We start from the raw sequence: 25,793 nt of genomic DNA on the forward strand, positions 1-25,793 counted from the left end.
TATGCTATTTTGGTTTATATTTGTACAGAAGCAATATTTAGAATGAAAAAACACTACCTAGACATGTTCTAGTTGCTTTGCAGAGTGCCTTCTGCCAGCTCAGTGTGGCCTACTAGCTGTTTTGTAATGCATATGGTCTTAAGAAAAATGCTGTATATGCATTTTTCCTTAAACATCCAGGTTAAGTGCAGATTTTATTTTCTGATTCAGATAGGTGGTTGGTGTTTTTAATCTGTCAATGTGATGTAGAGCTGACTGTATGCCTGTGATGATAAACTTGCTCTGTGATTGTAAATTGCCGAAGATAGTTGGGTTTTGGCAATATGGAAAACTGTATTTCCAAATTGCAGGCAGGATATTCCCTTTAAAATGCCTTACAACTTGAGCTGGACACAATGAAAGTCAAATACTCAATGAAAGAGATTACAAATGTTTACTGAGGCTTATGGGCTTGCAAGACAGGTAGTTGCTGTGGCATACTTCATGTGCTAGGTGTTCATACTACTACTGTATCTTGTGATAAATCATTTTTCTAACCTTATGCTTAGTAGTTCAGTGATAGACAAAATCAGTTCATTTGTAAATACCTGGTTTTCTTTTAACTACTAGATTCTTTGGGCTTTATCTTTCCAGAGACATCTAGACCATTGTTTCTTTGTTTCTTACTATTTAAACTCTGTGTGAACTTAACCTATTTTGGGATGCCATTGGCAATACGGGCATTGAAAGAGGCATGCAGTCAGCATGCTTGGACTATTTCTTAGGGATTGAATTTGTGGATGTCTTGATTATATAGGTTACTCATTTAGATTACAGTGTTGATATTATTAGATATGACTTCTGATGGGTGTCACTAAGTCAGTATTTCATTATCCTTCATAAGGATATGCACTGCCATATTTATTATTTGCTGACTATTTGCTTATTTTAAGAGCTCCTCTACTTTTTTGAGGTGTAATCTGTTGTTTGTTTTGTGCAGTTTTCCTTGAAGTCTAGTAAAAACATACTAGTATTTTGTATTCCTGATACGTTTCTTAACAACTTTGCTAATTACATAACACTTAAAGAATTGTTTTCATAGGTGATTGGTTTTTTTTCCCCCCCTCTTGAAAGGCAGTTGACATTACCTCATGTGGGAACTTTGCTGTAATTGGGCTGTCAACTGGACGGGTAGATGTGTATAACATGCAGTCTGGCATTCACAGAGGGCGTTACGGTAAAGAAAGAGGTAAGAATTGCTACACTTCTAAAATACTGACTCTTAACAGAACAGCAACAACTTGGTGTTCTGTCTTCTAGGAAATTTATCATAAAATCGTTTAGGTTGGAAAAGACCTTTAAGATCGAGTCCAACCATCAACCCAACACCACCATGCCTGCTAAACCATGTCCTGAAGTGCCTCGTCTACGTATTTTATAAATACCTCCAGGGATGGTGACACCACCACTTCATGGGCAGCCTTTTCCAATGCCTGACAACCCTTTCAATAAAGAAATTTTTCCTAATACCCAATCTAAACTTCCCCTGGTGTAACTTGAGGCCATTTCCTCTCGTCGTATCACTAGTTACTTGATAGAAGAGACCAGCACCCACCTCACTACAACCTCCTTTCAGGTAGTTGTAGAGAGCGATAAGGTCTCCCCTCAGCCTCCTTTTCTCCAGGCTAAACAACCCCAGTTCCCTCAGCCGCTCCTCATAAGACTTGTTCTCTAGACCCTTCACCAGCTTCGTTGCTCTTCTTTGGACACAGTCCAGCACCTAAATGTCTTTCTTGTAGTGAGGGGTCCAAAACTGAACACAGCACTCGAGGTGAGGCCTCACCAGTGCCAAGTACAGGGGGACGATCACCTCCCTGCTCCTGCTGGCCACACTATTTCTGATACAAGCCAGGATGCCGTTGGCCTTCTTGGCCACCTGGGCACACTGCTGGCTCATATTCAGCTGGCTGTCAACCAGCACCCCCAGGTCCTTTTCTGCCAGGCAGCTTTCCAGCCACTCTTCCCCAAGCCTGTAGGATTGCATGGGGTTGTTGTGACCGAAGTGCAGGACACAGCACTTAGCCTCTTTGAACCTCATAAAATTGGCCTCAGCTCATTGATCCAGCCTGTCCAGATCTCTCTGTAGAGCCTTCCTACCCACAAGCAGATCACCACTCCTGCCAACCTTGGTGTCATCTGCAAACTTACTGAGGGTGCACTCAATCCTCTCATCCAGGTCATTGATAAAGATATTAAACAGAACTGGCCCCAATACTGAGCCCTGGGGAATGCCACTTGTGACTGGCTGCCAGCTGGATTTAAGTCCATTCACCACCACTCTTTGGGCTTGGCCATCCAGCCAGTTTTTTACCCAGCGAAGAGTGATTTAGCATGGCTTCTGAGTTGAATTTGGGAATCTTTTCAGTTTCTCTAATTACCCTTACCCTACAGTGTCCTATCTTGCACTGTAATCAGAAGTAATTTGAAACCTGCTTTGAAGGACAGGATCTCTGCTAGTTTTAACATCTCTGATGTTAGCATATGTTTGGTTTTATTTAACACAAAACTGTCAGTTAGCAAAATGGTTAGCACTAAAATGAGATCCTCTGGCCTCAGCTCTTTTTGAGATAATCACATTTCCAGTACTCAGCTTCTTGTTACAGAGTTCTATATCTGAGATAGATTTTCCCTTCTGTTTTGTGCTCCCTGCTTAAAAATGAAAGAATATTTGGGAAAGTATTCCCATGAAAGACATGCATGGGAAATGGAAATCCTAAGGAAGTCCAGTTCTTTGCATGTGCTACTATTTTCAATTATGCAGCTGCAAACTTAGGGCTTAATGTAGGCGACAGTGTTCAGACTTTTCCTTTTAATGGTTGCATACATGTATTTCATGTCATGTATTCTCATGTATGTTTGCTGTTGCTTTGTAAGTCCGCAATTTATAATAGGGCCCTCGTGATCTGTATTTTTTTGTTGTAGAAACAAGGAAAGAGTCCTGATGAACCCTTAAACCTTACTGGGTTTCTAAAAGCCATCTAGTGTAGCAAACATGAAGTGATCTCCTAATAACATCATTGCTTGATTGTGGGATGCATTTTATAAGTGTGATTACTGGCCAGTAGTCCTAGGCATAGATTAAGAAATAAAATTGATCCCAAACCAGAGGAGCTATGCCTTATCCTTAAACTGCAGTGGAAAGTAGCCTAGGAAAACTCTCAGACTTTGGGCCAGAACTGAAACTGTAAATTCTGTCTGGAGTGGTCACCCCTGCTGGAGGCATTCCATAAGTGATTCAAAAAGCCCCTCAAATCTCTCATTCAAAGAAAGCCCCCCCCAACTGAAAGCAGAAATAAAAGCTAATATTCAGCTTCAGTTACTCACAACTTCTGTATTGTATTCTAGGTGCTTACTTGAAAGAAATTTGGTTTCTGTACTGATAAAGAAACTTCCAATATTCAAGCAGTCTTGTCAGGTGGCTTTAGAATTGTTTGTCACATGCTTACTGCTTAATTGGTGTAGTTAGGCAAAGACATACAGAATGGTGTTTGGCATGCTGCTGATTTCTGTGCTATGTTTAAATTCTTAAACAACTTTCTTTTCCCTTGATTTGCAGCACATGAGGGGGCCATTAGGGGGGTAGCAGTGGATGGATTAAACCAGCTGATAATCACAGCTGGTAGTGAAGGATTAATTAAATTTTGGAAATTCAAAACTAAAGATCTAGTTTACACCACTGAGCTTTCTTCTTCTCCAAATGGAATTCTGCTTCACAGAGACAGGTAAGAAACTGAAGCTATTTCATGTGCTTATTGTTTTGCTGTAAGTACATAGGTCTAGGATGGCAATCAAATACTCTTATAAAGTTTAAATTTCTGATGCTTTGAAATACAACTGACTATGAGTTGACAAAACAAAATGACTGCAAGACATTTTATTAGACTGAAGGAATGTAATGCTGTTTATCTGAGATTATCTTGGGTTAAAAGATTTTTGGAGCAATGTTAGAATGTTGGTTTTATTTTTTGTCTCTTGAGTATTTTACTATCGTGTGCTAATGATTCTTGACAGTGGTATTCTGGGAATTGCCTTTGATGACTTCAGTATTAGTGTTTTGGATATAGAAACCAGGAAGATTGTCAGGACATTCGCAGGACACCATGGACGGATTAATGACATGGTAATTGTTAACTCATTTTCTGTAACAGGTAGCATACAGATACCTAACTCATTTTAAAGATGCTGAATTTCTCTGTGTATATTAAGTCACTGAGTATTGTGTTCAGCTGTGACTAGTAAAGTTGTAGTTGAGCTCTACAGCAGTTTTGGCAGTGTTAGTTTTCAAGTTAAAATGTATAACGTTCAAATGGCCATGTATTTTTCGTGTGTTTTGGGATTTTACTATAACTTTGCAACAAGCTTACTTAGGGTGTAACAAAAAAAACATTATCAATAATGAAAACCACCTTGAGGAGCAAAATTGTGCAACAGTCTTAACTGTATATATAGAAAAGATAAGCCAGGTAAATAAAAGGTGTAAACGTGTCTGAGATTATGCAATGCACTGGTAATTCCTTATTTTACATCTTGTGTAATAGTGCTTTGTAGTGTTCATTGAAATAGTTTTTAGTTTCTGATTTAATTCTAAGTGCTCATAAGTAAGTATTTATTTGATCAGTTTTAAGCTCAGTGGTTTTCATCATTAACAAAAAAGCGAGGACCAAAGTGCTTTTACTAACAGCCAGATGTATCCTCTGTCATATATTTAAACCCGTTCTGAAGTAGTTTCCATTTTTGTCTGTTTCTCACTTTCAATAAGGTGGTGTCAGTTTTGGTTTATGGCCAGACCATTTCATCCTGGTGTTTGGGAGTAGTCTAATCTTGAACTGTGTTAAACAGGACCTCCTGTAGGGACTGACTTGTTAGTTGTGCCTTTAAATGGACTATTTTATTTCAGACTTTCAGTCCTGATGGTCGTTGGCTGATAACTTCATCAATGGACTGTACCATTAAGACTTGGGACCTTCCCTCTGGATGGTGAGTCAGTTTAAAAACATATAGGAGAAATGTATTATAATCCCCTTTCTGTCTGTTAAGTAGTAAAAAGCCTTCTGGATTGATTTTCTGTCACCCAGTTGTACTATGTGATATTCAGTTGTACATGGTGTAACAACTCGGTACCCAGTATTTTGGTTGTGTGTGATGCTAGCAATGTGTGCCTTTTTCTGGGTATACAGAATAACAATGTCCTGAAGATCTAGAGTTTTGTGATTGACCTGGAGTTTTCACGTAGTGTGAATGAGTGTGAATTTGTTCTTTGTCTGGAAGCAGCACTATGATCTAAATGGCAAGAGATTGCTTAAGGTGAATTGCTGTGTGATATGCTGAAGTATTCAGAGTCATAGAATGGTTTGAGTTAGAAGTGACCTTCAAAGATCTAGCCCAACCCCCCTGCCATGGGCAGGGGACATCTTCCACTAGATCAGGTTGCTCGAAGGCCTGTCCAGCCTGACCTTGAACACTTCCAGTGATGGGCCATCCACAACATCTCTGGGCAACCTGTTCAGGGTCTCACCACTCTCACAGTAAAAAATTTCTTCCTTATGTCCAACTTAAACCTACCCCCTTTCAGTTGTAAATCATTGCCCCTTATCCTGTCGCTACAGACCCTTTTAAAAAGTCTGTCTCAGTCTCTCTATAAGCCCCCTTTAAGTATTGAAAGGCTACAAGAAGGTCTCCTCCGAGCCTTCTCTTCTCCAGGGTGAGACTCTGACTCTAAGCCTCTGGTGAGGCTCCACCTCTCAGCCTTTCTGTGTAGGAAACATGTTTCAGCCCTCTGATCATTTTTTTGGACCTGCTCTAACTTCATGTCTGTCTTCTGCTGGGGGCCCCAGAGTTGGATGCAGTACTCCAGTTGCTTGTGTAAATAGAAGGCTGTTCTCACATTCATCTTGGCAACACAGTAGGCTTTACCTCAGTTATATTTTTCACTTGTGCATGCTTGCAACTGCCAAAACCACTCTTTTATGATCCACTGTGAGTAGTCTTCTCCCAATATGAAATTTGGCCAAGAAGTACACAAGTACACACAAGAAGTTCAGGAGCCTAGAAAAAACGGGCTGAAAAGTAACTTAGAGTTCTGTCAGTGCATTCTTTTAGCAGCACATAAGGTAGATTTTTTAGTAATTTGAAGTAGTGCTATGCAGTGTGCAGCTCTAGTCATACGTGGGACTGAATGGTTTCATTTGGATTGATTACTTTTGTTGATGTGGTTTGGTAAATAATTTTGTATACTGTAAAAGTTTTCATTTTCCTACAAAAAGTGTGTTGAATCTCAACAAATTGACCTATTCTTACATGATGAATGACACTAGTCTAAAATGGGATGGGATGGACAGTAACTGTCTTCTTTCCAGTATAAATGAGAGGGAAATTAGCATTCTGTTTGGACTTCCTCTTTCTAACCCTCTTTCCCTTCCAAAATGATGTGCCTACAAAAAATTGCAGCATTAATTACAAAACTTCAGAAATGTTACTTTTATATTCCATTTCTTTAATAACTAACACTTTACTGTAAGAATCCATCCATACTGGTTTTTAAAAAGTAATCTAACACTAGTTCTTGTTCGCATGTAACACATAAGTAAATATTTTGTGTCTTCTCTCTTAAGTAACTGCAAGAAATTCTGGTAAAGTTGAAATCTAGGCAGGTACATGACAAACCCTGTTTTTGAAAGTAGTTAGGTTAAATTGTTCTTCCAGAATTTAAAGGAAAGGTTTTCCCATAACTGTAGGGAGAGGAGTGTGTTGAAAAGGAAGAACAGCTTTTAATAAAAAGCCAGATGCTTGATTAACTTCTACTGTGGTATATTTGCTCATAAATAGAAGACATGAATTACAAACTGTGCATTCTAAAGCCTCAGCTTTGATATTGTCCTTCTAAAAGGATGGAACACATGTTTTTAGATGACCAAGTCCTACATTATGAAAAATACCAACTGACTTCAATAGATGTCATACCATTTACTTATTGAACATCTGTTTTTACTTGGGAATGCTGCTTAACTGTCCTTACATAATGTAAGTATTCCTAGTGAATGTTTTTTAGGTAGGGCTTTTTGAGAAACATGTTGATACTGTAAGCTCAGCAATTTTATACTTTCCATTGTCTCACTTTTGCAGTTAGGCAGGAAGTGTAAGGGTCAATGCATTCAGTCCCCATGCAGGATTCATTTAGCAATTACTGTACATTTTGTGTAAAAATTGCAAGCATGTCTCTCCTTGTCATATAGTGGATTGATTCCCCTCCCTGCCTCCCCCCCAGTCTGTAATTTTAATCATGATATAAATTCAGTAAGTAGAAAAATTTAATTTAGTGTTAACTTTGTTTTGCAGTTGTTCCTTACAGTTGCTTTATTGAACAGTATTTCTCAGTTACTGGTAAAGATTGTGGTAAAAGGATAGGTTTGAAACTAGAAACAGTATTTATGGTAAATTTTCTAGCCGTTACGCACTGTGTGCAAAATGTATCATGTAACTGATACACATTCTGGCATTTATGGATTTAGTGTTTGTATATTTTACATTGAAAGTGATGAATGATGTGGCTCTTAACCTGATTACTTTTGCTTGTAATGTGTGTCTAACAGCATGCAGAAGGAATAAAACATTCCGTTCAGTGAAAAAAATGGCTTTTATTTTTAACATCGTTTGTCAAACCGTTACAGGAGTGCTCAGTACCCAAGATTTTACGTTTTAAACTGCTTTGTTACATCAGTATTTTTTCTATGCTCAGTAAACACAACAGGGTTGTAGAACTAGTTGCTCTCATCACTTCTCACTTTGCTTTTGATTTTGGTCTGTAAACAAGAACAAAGTATTCTAGCTCTCCATTTGTTCTTTTTGTTCTCTCAGTGAAGTAGTTGTCAAACTTAACTGCTGCTTACAGTTTGAAGTAACTGGAATTTATACCTCAACAAGTGACAAGCAGTGCTATGAACCTGGGGTTGAGTGGAAGTCTACTAGGGTGTCCATCATCCAGGACTTGTGGCATCATCCAGAACTCAAAAGTGGCTTATTGTTAAAATAGTCACGTACTACTGAATATTTAAACTTCCTTTTTATGTGGTATTTTTTCAGTTTTATGCAATAGGGAAAGAAATTATCAAGCAATGGTATATCAGGCTGAAGATATGGTAATGTCAAAACAAACTGTTGCAGATAATCAAATTTTGCAGTGTACAGTTAATTCATTGCTTTAGGAGCATTAGGTTCTAGTGTTACCCAGGTGTATATGAAGTATCTTGAGAGAGGGAATTGACAATTAATGGTAGAGCATTAAAAGATTAGCTCAGAGCAGCATGGGGCTGATTGGAAGTATGAAATTTACGGCTCCTGAGAAGGTTAGCGTTAGGCATAAGGAGTTGAATGTGAACAGATGGTTCATCTTATTTTCTACAGAATGTGGATGTCTAAGGAGGTAGCTTTAGCTGATTTTGGAGAATTTCATAGAGGTGGGTGGTTTGTTGCACAATGCGATACATTTGCTAAGTTTATATGTCGTATTTGAATACTTCTAATATACTAGTTTGTATACATACTTCCAGTCTCCTGCTTGCATTCAGTCTCTGTTGTGTTTTTTTTTTTTTTCTCCTTAGCCTCATAGATTGTTTTCTGGTAGACTCTGCAGCTGTAAGCCTTGCTATGTCTCCTACAGGAGATTTTCTAGCTTCAACACATGTGGATGATCTTGGAATTTATTTGTGGTGAGTATGTAATACAGCTATTTCTACACAGAATTTCAGATGGAGAAGAATTCTTTTAATCACCTTTATTGCAAATAGAGAATTGTTCTGCAAGGTATCATGTCTGGGGCTTTGTCTTCTCTGGTTCTAATTAAGACAGGTGTTCTGCATTGTTGTGGTTCATAAATCTTGAAATCTCTTGCAGTTAAGATATTTATTCTGATAATTAAATGTTCTTTTTTTCTAAATGTTTCTTTCTTACTCTGAAGAATTTGTATTATGCCATTCCTAAAGTTTTTCTTTTACTCTGCTATATTTTTTTTTTTTTTTTTTACCCCTTTTGAAATGTCAATGCTCATATATTGTTACTTTCTGAAGGGCTTTTCTTCTTGCCCTGGTATACAATGTTATCTGAGATTTCTGAGTATAATTTGGAAATTGTGATTATTTCTGTTTATTAATGATAGATCAGTGCAGATGTAAAATGTGTTTTGGTTCAGTTTCCTCCTGATACAAGTTTAAAGCAGATGACTGGTCACATCCAGCACTGAAGTAACACACCTTTTAAGTGGTTCGATTTTTTTTTTTTTTTTTTCCCTTTTGATAGATAGATCTTCCAGGTTACATTTGTTGCCTGTAGTTTTGCCTGAGGGGTGTTCAGCTGTTAAACCTTTCTATGCTTAAGTAAAAGTGCTTCATTGTGAATAATGACAAATTTTTTTACCTAGCCCTGGTTTATATTGACAGAAAAGATCATTTGCCAGAATGACTTGTGTGCATGTTCCAAACCCCAAGAAAATTTGCTAAGAGTACTACTCTTAAATTCTGTGAAAGCAGGATGAATCATATATATTTGCATAATGTATTGTACATATTAAGTACAAAGCAAGCTTTTTAGATGGGCAATTTTGCAATTTCAAGTAAGTACAGTGCCTGGCAATGATTGAAGTAATCATACTTCATAATGCTGTATGTATTAAACATGCTTGGCAATAATACTTCAGCATAACTTTTATGTTTCAGGCTTTCAGATGATGTGTATTGCTACATTTCATATCTTGTTTATCTGGTAGATGAGGAAAACTAATCTCGAATAGAGCCTGTTGAATTACCATAGTGCAGTAGTATTAGACTGTAGTAAAAATTATGTCTAAAATACTTGTTCCCATTCACCTGAAGATTGTTTTTAAAATGCCTGTCTGATTTTTCAGGTCAAACCGTTCTCTGTATTCACTTGTCTCTTTACGGCCTCTGCCGGCAGATTATGAACCTTCTATGGTGACACGCCCTAGCACCTGCCCTGTGCAAGGTAGTCTTCAGGCGAAAGAGTATTTTATTTTCAGTTTGGTATTATATTTCAAATAGAAGATGGTTTGCTTCCTCAGTAAAAACTCACTGCGTCTTAGTATTCTTTCTCTGAGCTGTTCCTGTTGCTTCTGCTGGCTTTGGCATACTTACTCATATGCTGATATTATTTACTAAAACCTAGTCATGTTTCTATGTTTAGACATAAAGAATTACATTGTTATGATCTCCACATCTTCAAGGAGATTTTGTAGCTAATAAAAACATCTGTGCTATTTGTTGGCTTTTTTTAATCCCAGACTTGTGTAAATACCTTCTGTTTTGACATCTGTGAGGCAAGTTTGAAATTAATGTTACTGTTTGGCTTTGGGAAGCGGATTGTTCTTTGTTCCACTTCCCTCCAACTTTTTTGTCTGCCAGTATGCCATCGTAGTTTCACTGCTGTATATTGTCTTGTTGGCAAAAGAATTCAGTTCAGCTGACCTGCCGTGTGTCTGTGCTAGATTCCCAGTGAAAGAAAGGCCTAAATTGCATTTGTGATATTTAATAGAAATGGTTGTGCTTCTGAAGGCCTCTAGATGGAGATCTTGTCTGCCCAAGTTTAGCAGTGTCTACATTAGATCTCAATCTGGAGGAGAAACACACCTAGCTATTGACTGTGTAAAAGAGCGAGGAACATGACTGCTTTATTAAGCACACACTCATTTTAGATACTTAAATTAGGGAGACAGGATTTAATCTGAAAACTTTGAATGTTTTAATCCTATAAACTGATCCTGGCTGAACGGTTTAATTCACTGTCTGTCTTCAGCAAATATAAAGTTCCTGTTTAGATGCTCAGAGCTTTTAATAGTTTACATTTTTATGTTGTTTTAGGCTTTTCTTTCACACCTGTGGTTTTAGCCACATGTATTTTGCAAAAAGGAAGGGAAAGTAGAGGTGTTTGGTCAAGACTACATAGGAAGTCTAGAGAAAACCTAATGACAGGCTGCATATCTTCTGTTGTGTGATGCTGTGCTTTAATGTTGAGATTTTCTTCATTTTTATGTGCCACTTCAGTCATACCTATGAAGAGATTGTGAATAACGTGTGTATTTAAATGCAAAGATTTTGCAGATTTGTAACTCAGAACTAAAATTGTCATGCATATATTTTAAAACAGTTAACAAAATTTTAAAAGTAATCCATTGTTCTTCATTTAGGACTTCTATAAATTGCTTTTATATCATTTCAGCCAAAGTGGATAAATCTCGTTAGTCTTCAAAATCTTGTTTATCCAATTCTGCATTTTAGCTATAATTGTTTTCAATTTAAATTTCATATTTCATAGGGTTAATAAAGATTGCTTCTGTAGCCTTTCAGCTATACGGTATGCTAGCACCCTTTTATATAGCTGTTATGCATGTGTTTTTCAAAAATTGCAAAAGAAATAATCATGTTGTTTTGATTTTTAAACAAATAAATATGAAGTATGTATGTTCATAAAAGATATCTGTTCTTGAAAGATGTGGATGTGGCAGGAGGTGAAGAAACATGTGATGAAATGGTAGAATATGTCTCGCCTGAGCAACTGGGAGAGCAGCTGGTGACCCTTTCCTCATTACCGGAATCAAGGTGGAAAAATCTCCTCAGTCTTGATGTTATCAAGGTAATGATATTAGGTGCACCATTGCTTATCTACTGTAGTATTTGGATTGTATTTTTTAAGAAGGACATAAGGGCTATTTCCCCTGTAATGTAAAACAGACAATTGTCTTAACCATTTTCTTGGACATTCAAGAAGTCTTGAGGAGGAAATGTTTCATAACTTTCGCCATTACTATTTCTGCAACATGCAAAAGAGATGTCTGGAGGCAGATACTTTGATGTCAATGCAGCTAGTAAGTGCCTGTAAAGCTGTTCGAGGTTATGCCTCCAAATCACTGTTGGACATTCTCATAACCAGAAAAAGAGGGAATGTGCAAAAAACAGTAATATACAGCCAGATATATTTGCCCTTGTTCTATGAGCTGCATTTACCTAATCACAAAATTTGATCCCACTTTTCAGGTATTTTTCAATATTTTGCAGTAGAAGATTATATGGTGCTTTTCACAATTTCTGGGATTTGGGAGAGGGGCTGTTTTTCTTCTAGATAGTAGCTTCCTATTTAGTGGTAAAACATTTTACCTATGTATCTACTTTGCAGTTAGTCCTTGCATTTTTCATAGTATTTAAAAAATAAAACTCCTGACAAAGAAAATTCCCACATGTTCTTACTATGATGATGATTTTAATTCAAATATCTAATTAACAGACAAAAAATAAACCGAGAGAGCCACCAAAAGTTCCCAAGTCAGCCCCTTTCTTCATACCAACAGTTCCTGGTCTTATACCCCGATATATTGCTCCAGAGGAAGAAAATGATACACAGGTAAAAACAAGAATCAATATAATAGTGTTTATATAGTGTATTTTAAAAGAAAATTCTTAAATGCTTTTTAGTGCTGAGTGAAATCTTGCTGAAGACTTCAAAGTACCAGTTTTAACACATTTAAATTAATGCTTTCTTTCTGAAAGTCTTTTATTCTGTCAGTAGGAAAAGAATCTAATGGAGATGTAAAAATATGTTTGTGTATTCATGTACACTCTTTTATACTTTCATGGTCTAGTCAAAGGTCGTAAACCTTGGAGTATTGGCACAGAAATCTGATTTCTACATTTATCTTGAAGAAGCCCTGAGCACTAATGAATGTAAGTTAAGAAAACATTTCACAAAAAATGTAGATCCTAATAATATTTTGATATGTTTGATTTCTAATGCCAGAATTGTGTGTAACACTTATGAGGGAAAAAATATGCATAGTACAGTAGCAAAGGCAAAGAGAATGACCTGTTATGTATAAAGCTGGCTAATACATAGACAGCCAATCTAGATCAAAGATCCTTTGGTACTCCAGCTTGCCTGCAGCATGGAGCCCAGTTCTGGCTAAAACCCACACAGAGAAAGAAGGTAATGTTCCTAAGATTGTTAGACATTTTGGGAGATTTTGATGATGTCACGCAGAAAAGGTGCTATGTATTATTTCTGGGGTAAGAAAGGAAGGGAATGATCTGGTAAGCAATAGTCGTGATTCACCGAAACATGAAAAAAATAATTTGCCTAGCAAGTTCTATTTTCAAGGGCTACTTCACTAAACATTCAGCAAATATAGAGCTTTAATTGATTGCTTTGTAATTTAAAGTTTAAGAAGAAATAATTGACATAAAAATAAGCTGTTGGATTTCTTTTAACATTCAATTCATTTTGAAATTCAGTCACTTAAGTTGCCTGTGGAAAGTACCTGCTGTTTTCCCTGTTTACCTTGTGCTGCTACAGAATCATTGAAAATTCAGATTTTTGGAAATGATTGATAATATAGCTGCCTTGAAAATGTAAATGGACAGTCACTGATAGCCTGTCCACAAGGCAGTTCTTCTGGGAGTTTTTCTACCCCTTCTTAAACTCTTTTGAGATGATCAGCTTACGCAACTGCACTTAAAACATTTTGTGCATAGAACTTTATTACCTATCACAAACAGGGTGTGGTTTTTATGCTGTGTTTTTAGTATTGCAATTGATAGTGTCTATTAAGCTGCTTCAGAGCTGCTCAGAGAAGAGTGAAATATCAGGTGAATATTTAAAAACCTAACCAAGCACCTAGAGGCTGGCTGTACCTGGGAGCAAGTGCACTCTATGGTGCATTGCAGTAGTGGTCCCATGGGCCTCCCTCACGCCACCTCTCTGCTGTAAGGCAGGTGTGCTCCAGGATCTGTGCTGTAATCCCAATCCAGGGACCCTGTTGCTCCTGACTCAGGAAGGTGCTAGTGTGTAACATGGCTCTGTGCTTGCTAGTTTACAAGCATCTCTTCTAAAGGTGACTAGGCTATGCAAAGAAATAGTATTATACTCTAAGCCATCTTGGCTTACCATTGGGATGGAGACAGGGTTTCGTACCTCACATCAGGACTGTGAACACAGATTGAGCTGGGCACCTTTTCCATATTGTATATGTACCAACCTCATAGTATGTTCTATGCTTGTTTTTTTAACGTCACAGTACAAAAATGAGTTAATGCATCTCTTTAGTACTGTTAATATCACAATTACATTTAAAACTAGCTAATGATTTTCACAGGAATCAAATACAGGTGGAAGCAGATTTATACTACCAAAGGAGTATTAGCCAGTGCCTGATACCATTATTTACCATGGTGTAAGAGTATAAGAAGTTGTACTTCTTAGCAAAAGAAATATTTAATTAGAGGACATTTTAAAAAATGTTTTTACCAACAGCTGTCTTTGCAACCATACATATTTTTATTTCTGCATTTTTAAAGCAAGTGGATGGAATTCTCAAAGATCAGGTAGGATTGTAGAAATCCTCAGGAAGAACATTTACGAAGAGGAGGAAAGAATTTGTAAATTGCATGTATTTCTATCAGGGAAAAGATTTCGACCACCCACCCCCACCCAGGTCACAGGAAAAGCAGGAGGAATTCACTTTACAAAAGTAATAACTACCTTAGAGTGCACCAGATGATCCTCGATTTAGCTTAATGTCAGTAAGAGTAAACACTGTAAAGATTCCTAGTAAAAGTAGAACCTTGTCTCTTCTAGGATGTATTTGCAGTAATAGCTTGAAGTCCTGAGTATATAAGTGATTCTTGCCGAGATGTAAAATGACAGTGTTACATGGTTAATAAGAAATTTTGTTATGCTTAAGAGACAGAAATGGGAAAAAAAGTGATACAAAGATGTTACTTGTATTTTTCAAGGTGAACTTAAAAATAAAATGCAACTGTCTTATTAGAGATACACTTCTCTGTAGTATGTGATGGTACAGTAAATTAAAGGCAGGATGGCATTTTGTGGAAAGTGAAAAAATAAGGAAACAGTAGAAGCTTCAAACATATAGTCACTGCTTAAGAATTTTGGAATAAACCTGTCCACATGAAGGATTTGTAAGATTCTTTTCTGCAAATATTACTGATAATGTATCCCTCAATGCTTTAACACAGATACAGCTCCACTTAACTTACTGAAAAGCTTGGGACCATCTAACATTGAGATAGAACTAAGGGGTTTGGCCCCTGAAGGTGGTGGCTCAATGGAGGTAATGCTAAGCTTTTTGAGAATGATTGGGATGATGCTGAGTAAGAAGTACAACTTTGAACTTGCGCAGGCATACCTTGCACTATTTTTAAAGGTAACAATTTTCTTATAAAATTCTATATTAGTCCTGTTTAAAATGGTGGTTGTCCAGTAAAAGGATGTAAATTGTCTCCTTGAAAGAATTATCTTAAGTGGTTTTTGTTGAGGATGGTTTTAAAATGACTGACTGAATGTATTGGATAATTTGGCAACTCATCAGGTCACAGTCAAGAAAAACTTGCTAAAACCAGATACTGTGAAGAGGACCATGCCAGACAGCTTTTATTCTAGTATTCAATACTTAGAATTGTTTTTATTTTTGTAACATACCTAACTTTTTTTAATGGTTGTTAATTGCTAAGCTAAGATATGCTGTCTTCAGTAAGACAAGAATTCAATGCACAATATTTGGGGAAGTACAACAGGCATTTTGTTAGACTTATCACTAGACACAGCAAGCCTGACTTTCATCTTCCATGTCAGTGGGCTGCCTTTCTTCTGTCAACTGTTAAGCATCACAGAGCTAATGAAATTATTCCCAGGTTGTGGAAGTTAGAAAGTTATTGTGATAGAATACAGTAGCAATTACTCTTAGAGAGAAGGTGGTTCTGCAGAAGGTTGAAACCCTTCTGATACACAAATGCTTACCAAGATACTGTGATTTATGAAACTGTGGGAAAGCAAATAATCACAGTTTACTAGTAAAAAAGTTGTTGTAAACATTCAGACATGTGCAATACTGTCTATTTAGCTGACTATTTCTTGATAGCAATATTGCAGGGATTGGTTTTCAAGGTAGAGTGTAATGCTGGACAAATACGACTTGCTTGTTTCCTTTTGTTGGGGTTAAATAGAATGCGTGGGACAGCTTCCACAAGAATAAGTAGTGCAGATGAATAGAAGTAGATCTGTAAAGTGAAACACTTAGGGTTGAGGTCTTGATATTCATTCACCAGTGGCTTTTTATCATGTCTATTATTAGTCTGGTCCTATGGACTGGATATGATTAGTAGTTGCAATATTAGAAGTTAGAATTCATCTTTCTGTTTAGTTTCATACAAAAGAAACTTAGCTGTTGTAAAGTAGATTAGGGACAGTTAGGTAATTTTCTTCAGAAATGTACTCCAGATTTGAACTGCAGTAGAATAATATAAACTCACCCTGTGACACATGCACACCAATATCTTTTGTTGTAGGTTCCAAGTAAAACAGCTCTGAGCTTAGCAAGACTCCTAGGTTTAAGTGTAGCCAGGAGAATAACTATTCCATCTGTTAAATGGTAATGATGTATTGCCTCTCTACGAGATTGAGAGGTTTCTTTTCTTTATGCTTTACCAAGGTTACTGTTTATTACATAGAAAGATATCATCTCTATCAGTATAGAGTGTGCTGGCATCATTCTTCTTGCTTTATGCAACACAGATAATTAAAATAATAATCCTGATTGACCTCAGGGCATCTGTTTACCCTTTCTAGCCTAAAGAGGAATTTGTGATGCAGGTTGGAAAGAGGAGAAGGTTACCTTCTAGAGAAGTGTGTGATATAGATTCAGCAGCAGCATCAGAAGAAGATCTAGTAAAGCAATAACACATTTAAGACATTTTGCTGCCTTATCCCATCTAATACATATGTTGGAGTAAAATGGCTTGTAAAAGACTGGCAAAAGGGAGGCAGCGTTAAATGGAGGGAATTAATTGAAGGAAGTGTGTCCTTCCCTTACTTGGGAAATTCCTGAAAGCAAACTATTGAAATTGAATGAGGAAACTGATCTTTTAATTTTTTTATTATCTGTATTTGTCTCACTATCTACTTGTTTTAATTTTCAGTTACATCTTAAGATTCTGTCATCAGAGCCAAACCTATTGGAAGAAGTATCCAGATTGTCAACACAACTTGAGGAAACTTGGATTTATTTGCAGACTCTCTTCAATCAGAGCCTCTGTGTGTTAACATATATGAAAAGTGCTTTGCTGTAAAATACTTAAGGATTTTATCTGCATGAAGTTCCCCTTGGAATAATAGTACAATTTATTACCAAAAATACTGGATTCCAATAATTATACCAGGAGTTCTGATGCTGTATTTTATACATCTGTTTATGGTAAAGTGTTTTAGAATGTGCATAACTGAGTATTTTTGTTCCCTTCAGTTGGAGCAAAAATTAATATGTGCAGCTTAAATATTCATGTTGTATTAGTTTGTGCTATCAATGAACAAACAGTTGGACGGCTACAGGTAACGTAGCTAGTTACCTTATGTTTTCATGACCAAAAATGTTAATCAGCATGAAGAAATTACTTGGAAAAAAAAAAAAGCGGGAATGTAATTTCTGTGCAGGAAACCAAAACCTATATTTTGCTTAATAAACAATTATTGTTGATGCAAAAATAAAACAAAAAGTCTGAATTCTTATCAATTTATTAACATTAATTTAAAGCAAATGAATATAAAAACTTCATTCCTCTGCAATCAGAGTGTTTCTATAAAGCTTATAAAAATTAATTTTCTTCTCCCTTTGGCAAGCACTGTTTTGCCTCAGACACCTATTTCTGAAAGCAAAGGTTTCTAGCTGCACTAAAAATGACGGAACTTGAAAAAAAAACACCTAAACCCAAAAAACCCACCCATTTTTTATAACCAGGTTTCTTGCTCTAATTTTGGAGGCTCAATTTCTTAGACAAATTAGTATTTTCTTAAGGAGATAAAGATTACTGAAATAAAAGGTTTGAGTTGTGGGAAATTTTTGAGTCAGGTGTTACTTTTATGAATTGATATTTAGGTTTCACATAATAAGGTTTGGGCAGATTTTGGGAACTCAAAAGTGGGATTATCTTTAAACTTAAACTTTGCTGTTTGAGAGTACTGCCTTGGAGCGGAAGAATCTCCTGAACAAGGCCTTTGCTGTAGTTCACATGCTTCAGCTACAGACGCAGACTAACAGAGTAACTAATACAAATGTATGCAATTTTCATGAGAAAACTTGAAAGATGGTGTTATGTTTTCCTCTGTACTCGGCACTGGTGAGGCCACACCTCGAGTGCTGTGTTCAATTTTGGGCCCCTCACTACAGGAAAGACATGGAGGTGCTGGAGCATGTCCAGAGAAGGGCAACGAAGTTGGTGAGGGGCCTGGAGCACAAGTCTTATGAGGAGCAGCTGAGGGAGCTGGGGCTGTTTAGTTTGGAGAAAAGGAGGCTGAGGGGAGACCTTATTGCTCTCTACAACTACCTGAAAGGGGGCTTGTAGTGAGGCGAGTGCTGGTCTCTTCTGTCAGGCAGCTAGAGATAGGATGAGAGGAAACAGCCTCAAGTTGCGGCAGGGGAAGTTTAGATTGGATATTAGGAAAAATTTCTTTACTGAGAGGGTTGTCAGACACTGGAATAGGCTGCCCAGGGATGTGTTTGAGTCGTCATCCCTGGAGCTATTCAAAAAGTGTGTAGACGGGGTACTCCATAACATGGTTTAGTGGGAATGGATGATGGTTGGACTCAATGATCTTGAAGGTCTTTTCCAACCTAAATAATTCTATGGTTTAAACCCAGCTGGCAAGTAAGCACCACACAGCTGCTCACTCCCTCCTCCTGCCCCCACTGGGATGGGGGAGAGAGGCGGGGAAGGGTGGAGTAAAACTCATGTGTTGCAATAAAGACAGTTTACTAGGACAGAAAAGGAAGGGAAAATAATAATAATAGAATATACAAAATAAGCAATGCACAGTACAATTGCTCACCACCCACTGACCGATGCCCAGCCACTTCCCAAGCCATGGTGCCCCTTGGTGAAATCTTCCCAGTTTATATACTGGGCATGACATCATGTGGTATGGAATACCCCTTTGGCTCGTTTGGGTCGGCTGTCCTGGCTGTGTCCTCTCACCACGTTTTGTGCACTCCCGGCGTCTGCCGGCAGGGCAGTATGAGAAGCTGTGAAGTCATTGACTTAGTATAAACACTGCTTAGAAACAACTGAAAATGATCAGTGTGTTACCAACATTCTTGTCATCCTAAATCCAAAACACAGCACTGTAACAGCTACTAAGAAGAAAGTTAACTTTATTCCAGCCAAGACCAGGACAATGAATTCATTGCATTTGGCACAAGACTGAAACAATAGTGTGGTTTTGTTGTTCTATATATGTGATTTTTTTTTAATGCCACCACATTTTAGTTATATATCCTGGAAGAAATTATCTGCAGACATGTACATGAAATGTAGAGTATGGAATACTGCCTGAAACAAGCAATAATTCCATATGTATCATGAGATCAGCATCCTTTTGGCTGCTCAAATTTGCAAGAAAAGTCATCAGGTTTATCAGAGGAGTGCAAAGGTGATGGGAAGTCAGCTTTTACAGCTTCTCTGTTTTCTGGGTGTTCTTTATCCGTAACTTTGACTCATGTTAAAGCTTGAAGAGAACAGAGAAATGCTACAGAAGTTTACAGACTGTGGCATTCTAGCCAATTAGGACTGAGAATGTGGAGTCCATGGGAAATGATGTACACTTGAGGGTTTTTAATAAGTTTAATACTGAGATTTAAGAAAATCCTTTGTACCATAGAATGATTAACTTCTGGTGATACCTGTTACTCCTAACTTCTTGAATGGATCTGAAGCAGTCCCAAATCTCTCAATCTCCAAATGTTAATACATAATAAACATCTGAGCTTATAGGTGTTACTGTAACTAATGTAGAAGATTTTAAAGAATCATTTTTTGAACCAAGACATTAGAATATTAAAAGATTAGTAAGTCCATAGTTGTGAACCTGCCTCAGTAGAAGAAGGAATAGTGGATAAAGAACTTTCCTCTTGGATCAGAGCAAAGATCTGTCAAGCCTAGTGTCCTTTCTCCAGCTGGAGCAAGGAATAGATGCAAAGGGTCTAGCAAACAGGTCACGTGTAAAGTGATCCTTTCTCAAGCACATCACACCAGCTTTCAGCAGACAGCTATTTAGGTACTTCATGACCCAGCTGTATTCTTAACAGTTGTGTTTAATATTCTGTGACAGACCTGTTCGTTCTCTGTGAGTTCATCTAATCTCTTTTGGAACCCATTATCCTTCACGACATCCTGTAGTAATGGGACCTACTATTTAATTAAATACTAAGGGAAATAATGTATTTCTATTAGTATACTCCAGACCTGCTATGTTCTAATGTATGCCCCTGCTACTTCTTGAATGTGAGAAATAATAATTGTGCTCTAGTCTTCATGCTTCACAGAGCAGTTGTGAAATGGTTTCTACTTGTGAAGGAGATACTTTGTTTTACTGAGTGCACACATGTTTTTTCACTGACATACAAGAACCTTTTTTGGGCACAGATGTTTAAATCTGTATGTACAAGATTTGTCTACAAAACTTGGAAGATTTGTAGAGGGTGGAGGTTTTTTACTTACTTCCTTTTTTTCTGGACTACTTGATGTAATCCGGAGAAAAAAGACATACTTTTTGCCAAACAGGCCATTCTTCTGAAAGCAGAACCAGCAAGCTAATTTTCACGAACAATTGATGTATAATCCTGTTGACATAATATTTGCAGTCTGGGTGATCTCATTAAATGTGTTAATGCAGTTTCTTATATCGTACACAAATGTGTTTGAAGTCTACCTGGAAGACTTCAATTGTTTCCTTCAGAAAATAGTCTTTAGATGTTAGTGATATCCCACCTCCTTTATTCTTTTGTCTTTTCCTCAAAATTCGTAGTCATCACTGCTATTTCGGGCTATTTGACTATTCTTAAAGCTGGTTCCAGTCTTACACCAATAGCTCTGATTGCTTCTTGTTCTTAGCCTTTTATTTTGTCGTTTTTCTCCGTGCATCAAAATGGTGAGCAACTGTTTGCCATTAATCACTTCTTCAGAAATAAAAAATAATCTCTACTTGCTAGTGGATATAAGTGGATATTTCACCTGCTACTTCCTGTATTATTACTTCATCCAAGGCATCAAGGACAATATCTTGTGATACTAGTCAAAAGTTGTTGATTACAAGTGGTAAGCCACATTACAGTGGCATTTGATACGTTGGGCTTCATGTTGTCTATAAGAACTCATTTTAGCCTATTGGCATTGTAATGGCATATGCAATAGGGTGTGAGAAAAATCATTAGCTGTATTAAGGGTTATACTTGTTAACCCTAGGCTTTCTTCTAAGCAGGACAAGTAAAGATTTTACCATTCTTAAACAATGCCAAGCTCATTTTAGGCTAGCTTTTACTAGCAACTTGTTACGATTCTCCACAGTACTGTGTGTCACAGCACTCCTCCCAGCTTCTTCTCAAGTCTGTTATTTGCCTGTGCCTGCCTGTGTTCCTGTGCTCCATTTTCACCATGATTTTCTCTGCTCTTTGGCTTCTGAGCATACCTGCTCCTCTGTCCTGTACACAGCAGTCCTGTCAAGGTAGGTCTCAGTACTTCCACTATTTTACTTTGACTGTGTTGTACTTTCCAAACTGATTTGGTACTCAGGTGAGTACCAAACCAATTAGTTGGACCTTGTTCCCTGAATTTGTTGCTGGCTGGATTCAAACTCTGAACAGTGAAGGCTGCTCCTCTCTGAGCTACAATAAGTTTCACTGCAATCATTACTTTCCTTTTTATTTCAAGTAAAAATAGAGGTATTATGAGGAAAAATAGGCAAATGTGAAGTGAGAGTAAACAGATGCAAATGTTTACACATTGTTCAGTAGCCAGCATAGACCCCTAACTTGAAGCACTTGAACACTTTGTAAGTTTCAAATTTAACTCTTGCTTCTTCAAAAGAAATGTTAGGAAAGGTCTCAAGTCTGTGCAAATTGTCATAATGCAAGCATCATTGTCCCAGAGTAAGGAAACTGGAAGGTACTCATTTGCATTCTGTGAAGTAGAAAAGCCAAAGCATTTCTTGGCATATTTGAACTCTGTTGATGAGCTGTGTTGAAGGAGTTTAGCATTGTTTAAAGATCACCAATATATATGTAGTTTCTCCTTTTGGCCATTGACATCAGCAGATGTTTCCTGAGCATGGCATCTTAGCATATCAGTATTTTCAGCACATCACATCACCAGTTGTAAAACTTGTGCTTCTTAAGAATTACTTGATGAAAAATTATCTTTAAAATATAATTCTCCTTTTTAGAGATGAGGAATCCAATCAGCGCCTTACTTGATGTCAGCGTAAGGAGTCTGCTTTACTTTTTTGATGGATTTGCAGTATGTGTTAGAAGAGAATAAAATGCTGTCGTTAAATGTCCTTAGCACTTGTGCTTTTCATTTTGTGAAGCAGTGATACATTGAGGAAAGAAAAACGAAGGACAAAATAACTAAGATCTTTCTGCCCTAGCTATTCCTTTTTCCCCCGAAGGATTGAGTGAGCTCTCTGATGCTCTGTAGCACATCATGGAACTTTGCTGGTTAGTGGCAGTCTCTGGAAGATACCTTTTCTCCACTGATGAGTGTACTGCTCGTTCGCAAACCAGTCCATGTGGCTAAGTGGAGGTACATCCTGTTGCCCTGACTCTCCAGTGTGTTAAAAGGTCTGGTGTACTGGCTGTGTGGGTGTTAGAGTATGCCAGTGTTAAGGGTCATCCCCCTGAAGGATGTGACCGCCTTGGTGATTGGCAGTTACCTGAAATCACCCATAAAATAAATCAGAAAAAGGTAGAATAAAATAATGTATTTGTAGAATCCTCACTCAGTTGCTATGTTTGTGAAGGCTGTGGAAATAAACTTACTTACTTAAATTAGGTCCAGAGGATTCCTTCATCCTGTGTTAGCCTGTAGCCAAGCTGCTAGTTGCCTTACAGCTACATAGCTGAAGATTAGCACTTACTGTCTCTTGAGTTGCCCAATGTTGGTCTCAGAATAAGACGTGAATTTAGCAACTCATCCCATCTGTTAGCACCCCAAACTCTCCTTGAGAGTTATTCAGATTCACATGTCTCAAAAGGATTTTGTAAACTTAGCTCACTAAAAAAGTGGTTATGACATTCCTCTCTTACAACCAGTGATGTTCCCCACTGCTTTGGAAATATTAACATCTCTTTGGCATGGCTGGAACTGAAAAGCCAAGGTTTGATCACACAGGGTTGGGCAGCTGGTTGTTGTTCACAGTTTGAGATTAACCTTTATATTTGCCCATTGCTTTGGGTTGATGAAAGGGTAAGGGATGACTGCCCAATTCTCTTTGACTAATTCAATTTCAGCAAAACCAAGATAAACATAAGCTATTTCAGCAGTGCTTACATCACTGCTTAATTGAGATGGTTTATTGATGGTGCTAGAATAAACAGCATCTTCTCTACAGAAATCCCTGCAGCTCCCTTCATGTTGATGGCTGAGGATGACATCCTAGGGGTGCATACGGAAAGGGCAGAAACACTTGACACCTTTTTTTTCTTCAGTCTTCACAGGCAAATCCTGCTCCCATTTTCTGTGTGTACCAGCATCCTTTCTGAAGGAGAGGAGCTGCCAACAATGGGGTAGCAATGTGTTAGACTTTAGAGCACAGTGCTCTGCAGTCACCTTATAACCATGGGACTGCACAGGACTTACGCACAAATGCTGTCCAATACAATGGCATTGCCTATCAGCTATAAAAAAGCATTGCGATCGAGGAGGTCCCCAACAACTGGATTGAGGCTGTTGTGCCCATTTTTAAAAAAGGTGAAGTGGAGGATCCAGGGAACTATTGGTTGATCAAACTTACCTCAGTTTCCAAAACAATCATGGAGCATGTGCTGCATGTGATTTTGGAATCCATGTCCAGTACACAAAGGGGAAGACGATGAAGAACAACCAGCAGAGTGATGAGGGCAAATCGTGCTTGACCAGGCTGGTTACCTTCTAGGATGAAATGGCTGCTTAGGTGGACAAAGGAAGAGCTATGACTTTAATGATAAAATTCAGTGCAAGTATAACAGTATGTAATTACTTAATAGTCTATTATTAAACATTGCAAATTGCTACTGTTAAAGTCAACAGGCATGCTGTCTGTTAAGATTTTGCACATTTTAGTGCTTGTTCATTGTGTTCTGTGTGCCATGTACCTTTTACTCTGTGAGCTGGCTCATGGGTGATACTGGGTCTACAGCATAGAGGTGTGAATTACTTTTGCAGTAATCCAGTTTAATCGGCATTACAGAAATTAATTTAGTCATGTTCTAATTATGCCTAATGCATTATTATTTTGTTAAATATCCCATAGCAAAGCAGCTCAATAAATTAGATGCAGCAATGTTGAATAATGCTACTGGCATTCGAGAGATTTGAAATGAGGCATAGAAGAATTATACTGCCAAATGAGTTGAAAGTATTTCAAGTGAAAGTCTGATAAGAAAAATTATTCTAAAATTGGTGGGTGCTACAACACATTTGACCATTTTACTAGTTCTTGCCTTTTATCCCTGGAGGTTTCATTCTTGTGTATCGCCACTGTATTATGTCCCCTGCTGTAGTTAGAGATCTTTCTTCTTTTTATAATAGTTTCTACAGCCTGACTATTTTATAACCAATTGGTAACACAATTTGTGCTTGAGCAAAGACCCTGTTCCTAAGGTACAAGGCACTTAATCTGGGAATGGTGAGAGGTCCAAGAAATGCTTAAGAGAGACTGTAAAAACATGTAGCTAGCTGAGAAAGAGACACAAAGTGCAGTTGTCTTAGGGAAAAGAAAGAATCTAGAAATATATTTCTAGAGCAAGACTCTGCCGCTTAGGCTTGGAGACAGTAGTAATCTCAAAATTGTAAAAGAAACAGACTGGGATATATCTTTTCAGGAGCTAGGGACTTACTGCAAATAAATCTCACTCCTTAGCAAGAAAAATGCCTGAGGTGTTGTAAAGAACCTGTGCAGTCAGAAGAAAGACTGTCAGCCCTCAGGAAGAGGATGGACCCCACTACAGTGGTACTTGGCCCAGGAGAAGGTGTCCTCTCTAGTGATGCTGTCCCCTTTGCAGCATCTCCCACAATAATTAATGAAAACATCAGAGCAGATACCTGAACACCAGAGCAGGAGTTACGACAAAGAAACCTGCTTGGAAGACAGCAACACAGAGCCTCTTTCTGCACAGGAGGAATGGGAGACTGTGAAGTACATAGCAGTGAACCTTCAGGGAAGCAACAATCTGATTGCAGAAAGCCTATAGCGGGTAGAGACGGGCATCCATATGTTCCTCCTTGTCCCTGCCTAGCAGTGGGACCATTGTGGCCATGCTGTAGAAGCCCTCTTTTCCTTTACAGCAAGGTGACTGCAAGATCTTGACTTTATGTGTTACATAGTTCCTGTGGGCAAATCTGCTTAGACAGGGTCACAGAGTCCAAAAGTGGCCCCGGTTGGCTAATGTTAAACATTGAGGATATCATATGCATGATAACATGCAAGTTGCAAGATGTGTCCTGGCCTTCCTTAGGGGACTAGACAGGAATGATTTCCTCATAAACAGAAGAGAGAAAGCTGGAATTCAGCCTGTCAGAGAACTGTAGCTAGTTTTCTATATAAATTGGGATTCGTGTCTGTGTATTGTGATTGCCAATGTCAAGATCTTAAAGGGCAACAGAAAGAAATGAGGTAGTGGGCAAATACAAAGATACTTACAGAGCATTTACTTGATAAAA

At 37.8% G+C, this 25,793-nt stretch overlaps 1 protein-coding gene across 1 annotated transcript in view; it reads left to right on the plus strand.

Moving 5' to 3' along the window:
* WDR36 (WD repeat domain 36) overlaps positions 1 to 17,613 on the plus strand; it is a 33,872-nt gene extending 16,259 nt beyond the window's left edge. The window contains exons 13-23 of the mRNA XM_075021683.1: positions 1,114 to 1,228; positions 3,596 to 3,761; positions 4,051 to 4,159; positions 4,937 to 5,016; positions 8,637 to 8,744; positions 9,935 to 10,032; positions 11,534 to 11,676; positions 12,325 to 12,441; positions 12,680 to 12,761; positions 15,069 to 15,256; positions 17,028 to 17,613. Of these exons, the coding sequence (XP_074877784.1) occupies positions 1,114 to 1,228; positions 3,596 to 3,761; positions 4,051 to 4,159; positions 4,937 to 5,016; positions 8,637 to 8,744; positions 9,935 to 10,032; positions 11,534 to 11,676; positions 12,325 to 12,441; positions 12,680 to 12,761; positions 15,069 to 15,256; positions 17,028 to 17,177 (1,356 nt within the window). The 3' untranslated portion in view covers positions 17,178 to 17,613. The remainder of the gene's footprint in view (positions 1 to 1,113; positions 1,229 to 3,595; positions 3,762 to 4,050; positions 4,160 to 4,936; positions 5,017 to 8,636; positions 8,745 to 9,934; positions 10,033 to 11,533; positions 11,677 to 12,324; positions 12,442 to 12,679; positions 12,762 to 15,068; positions 15,257 to 17,027) is intronic.
* Positions 17,614 to 25,793: the final 8,180 nt, after the last annotated feature.

Source organism: Buteo buteo, chromosome Z (assembly GCF_964188355.1).
Source record: "Buteo buteo chromosome Z, bButBut1.hap1.1, whole genome shotgun sequence".
NCBI lineage: Eukaryota > Metazoa > Chordata > Aves > Accipitriformes > Accipitridae > Buteo > Buteo buteo.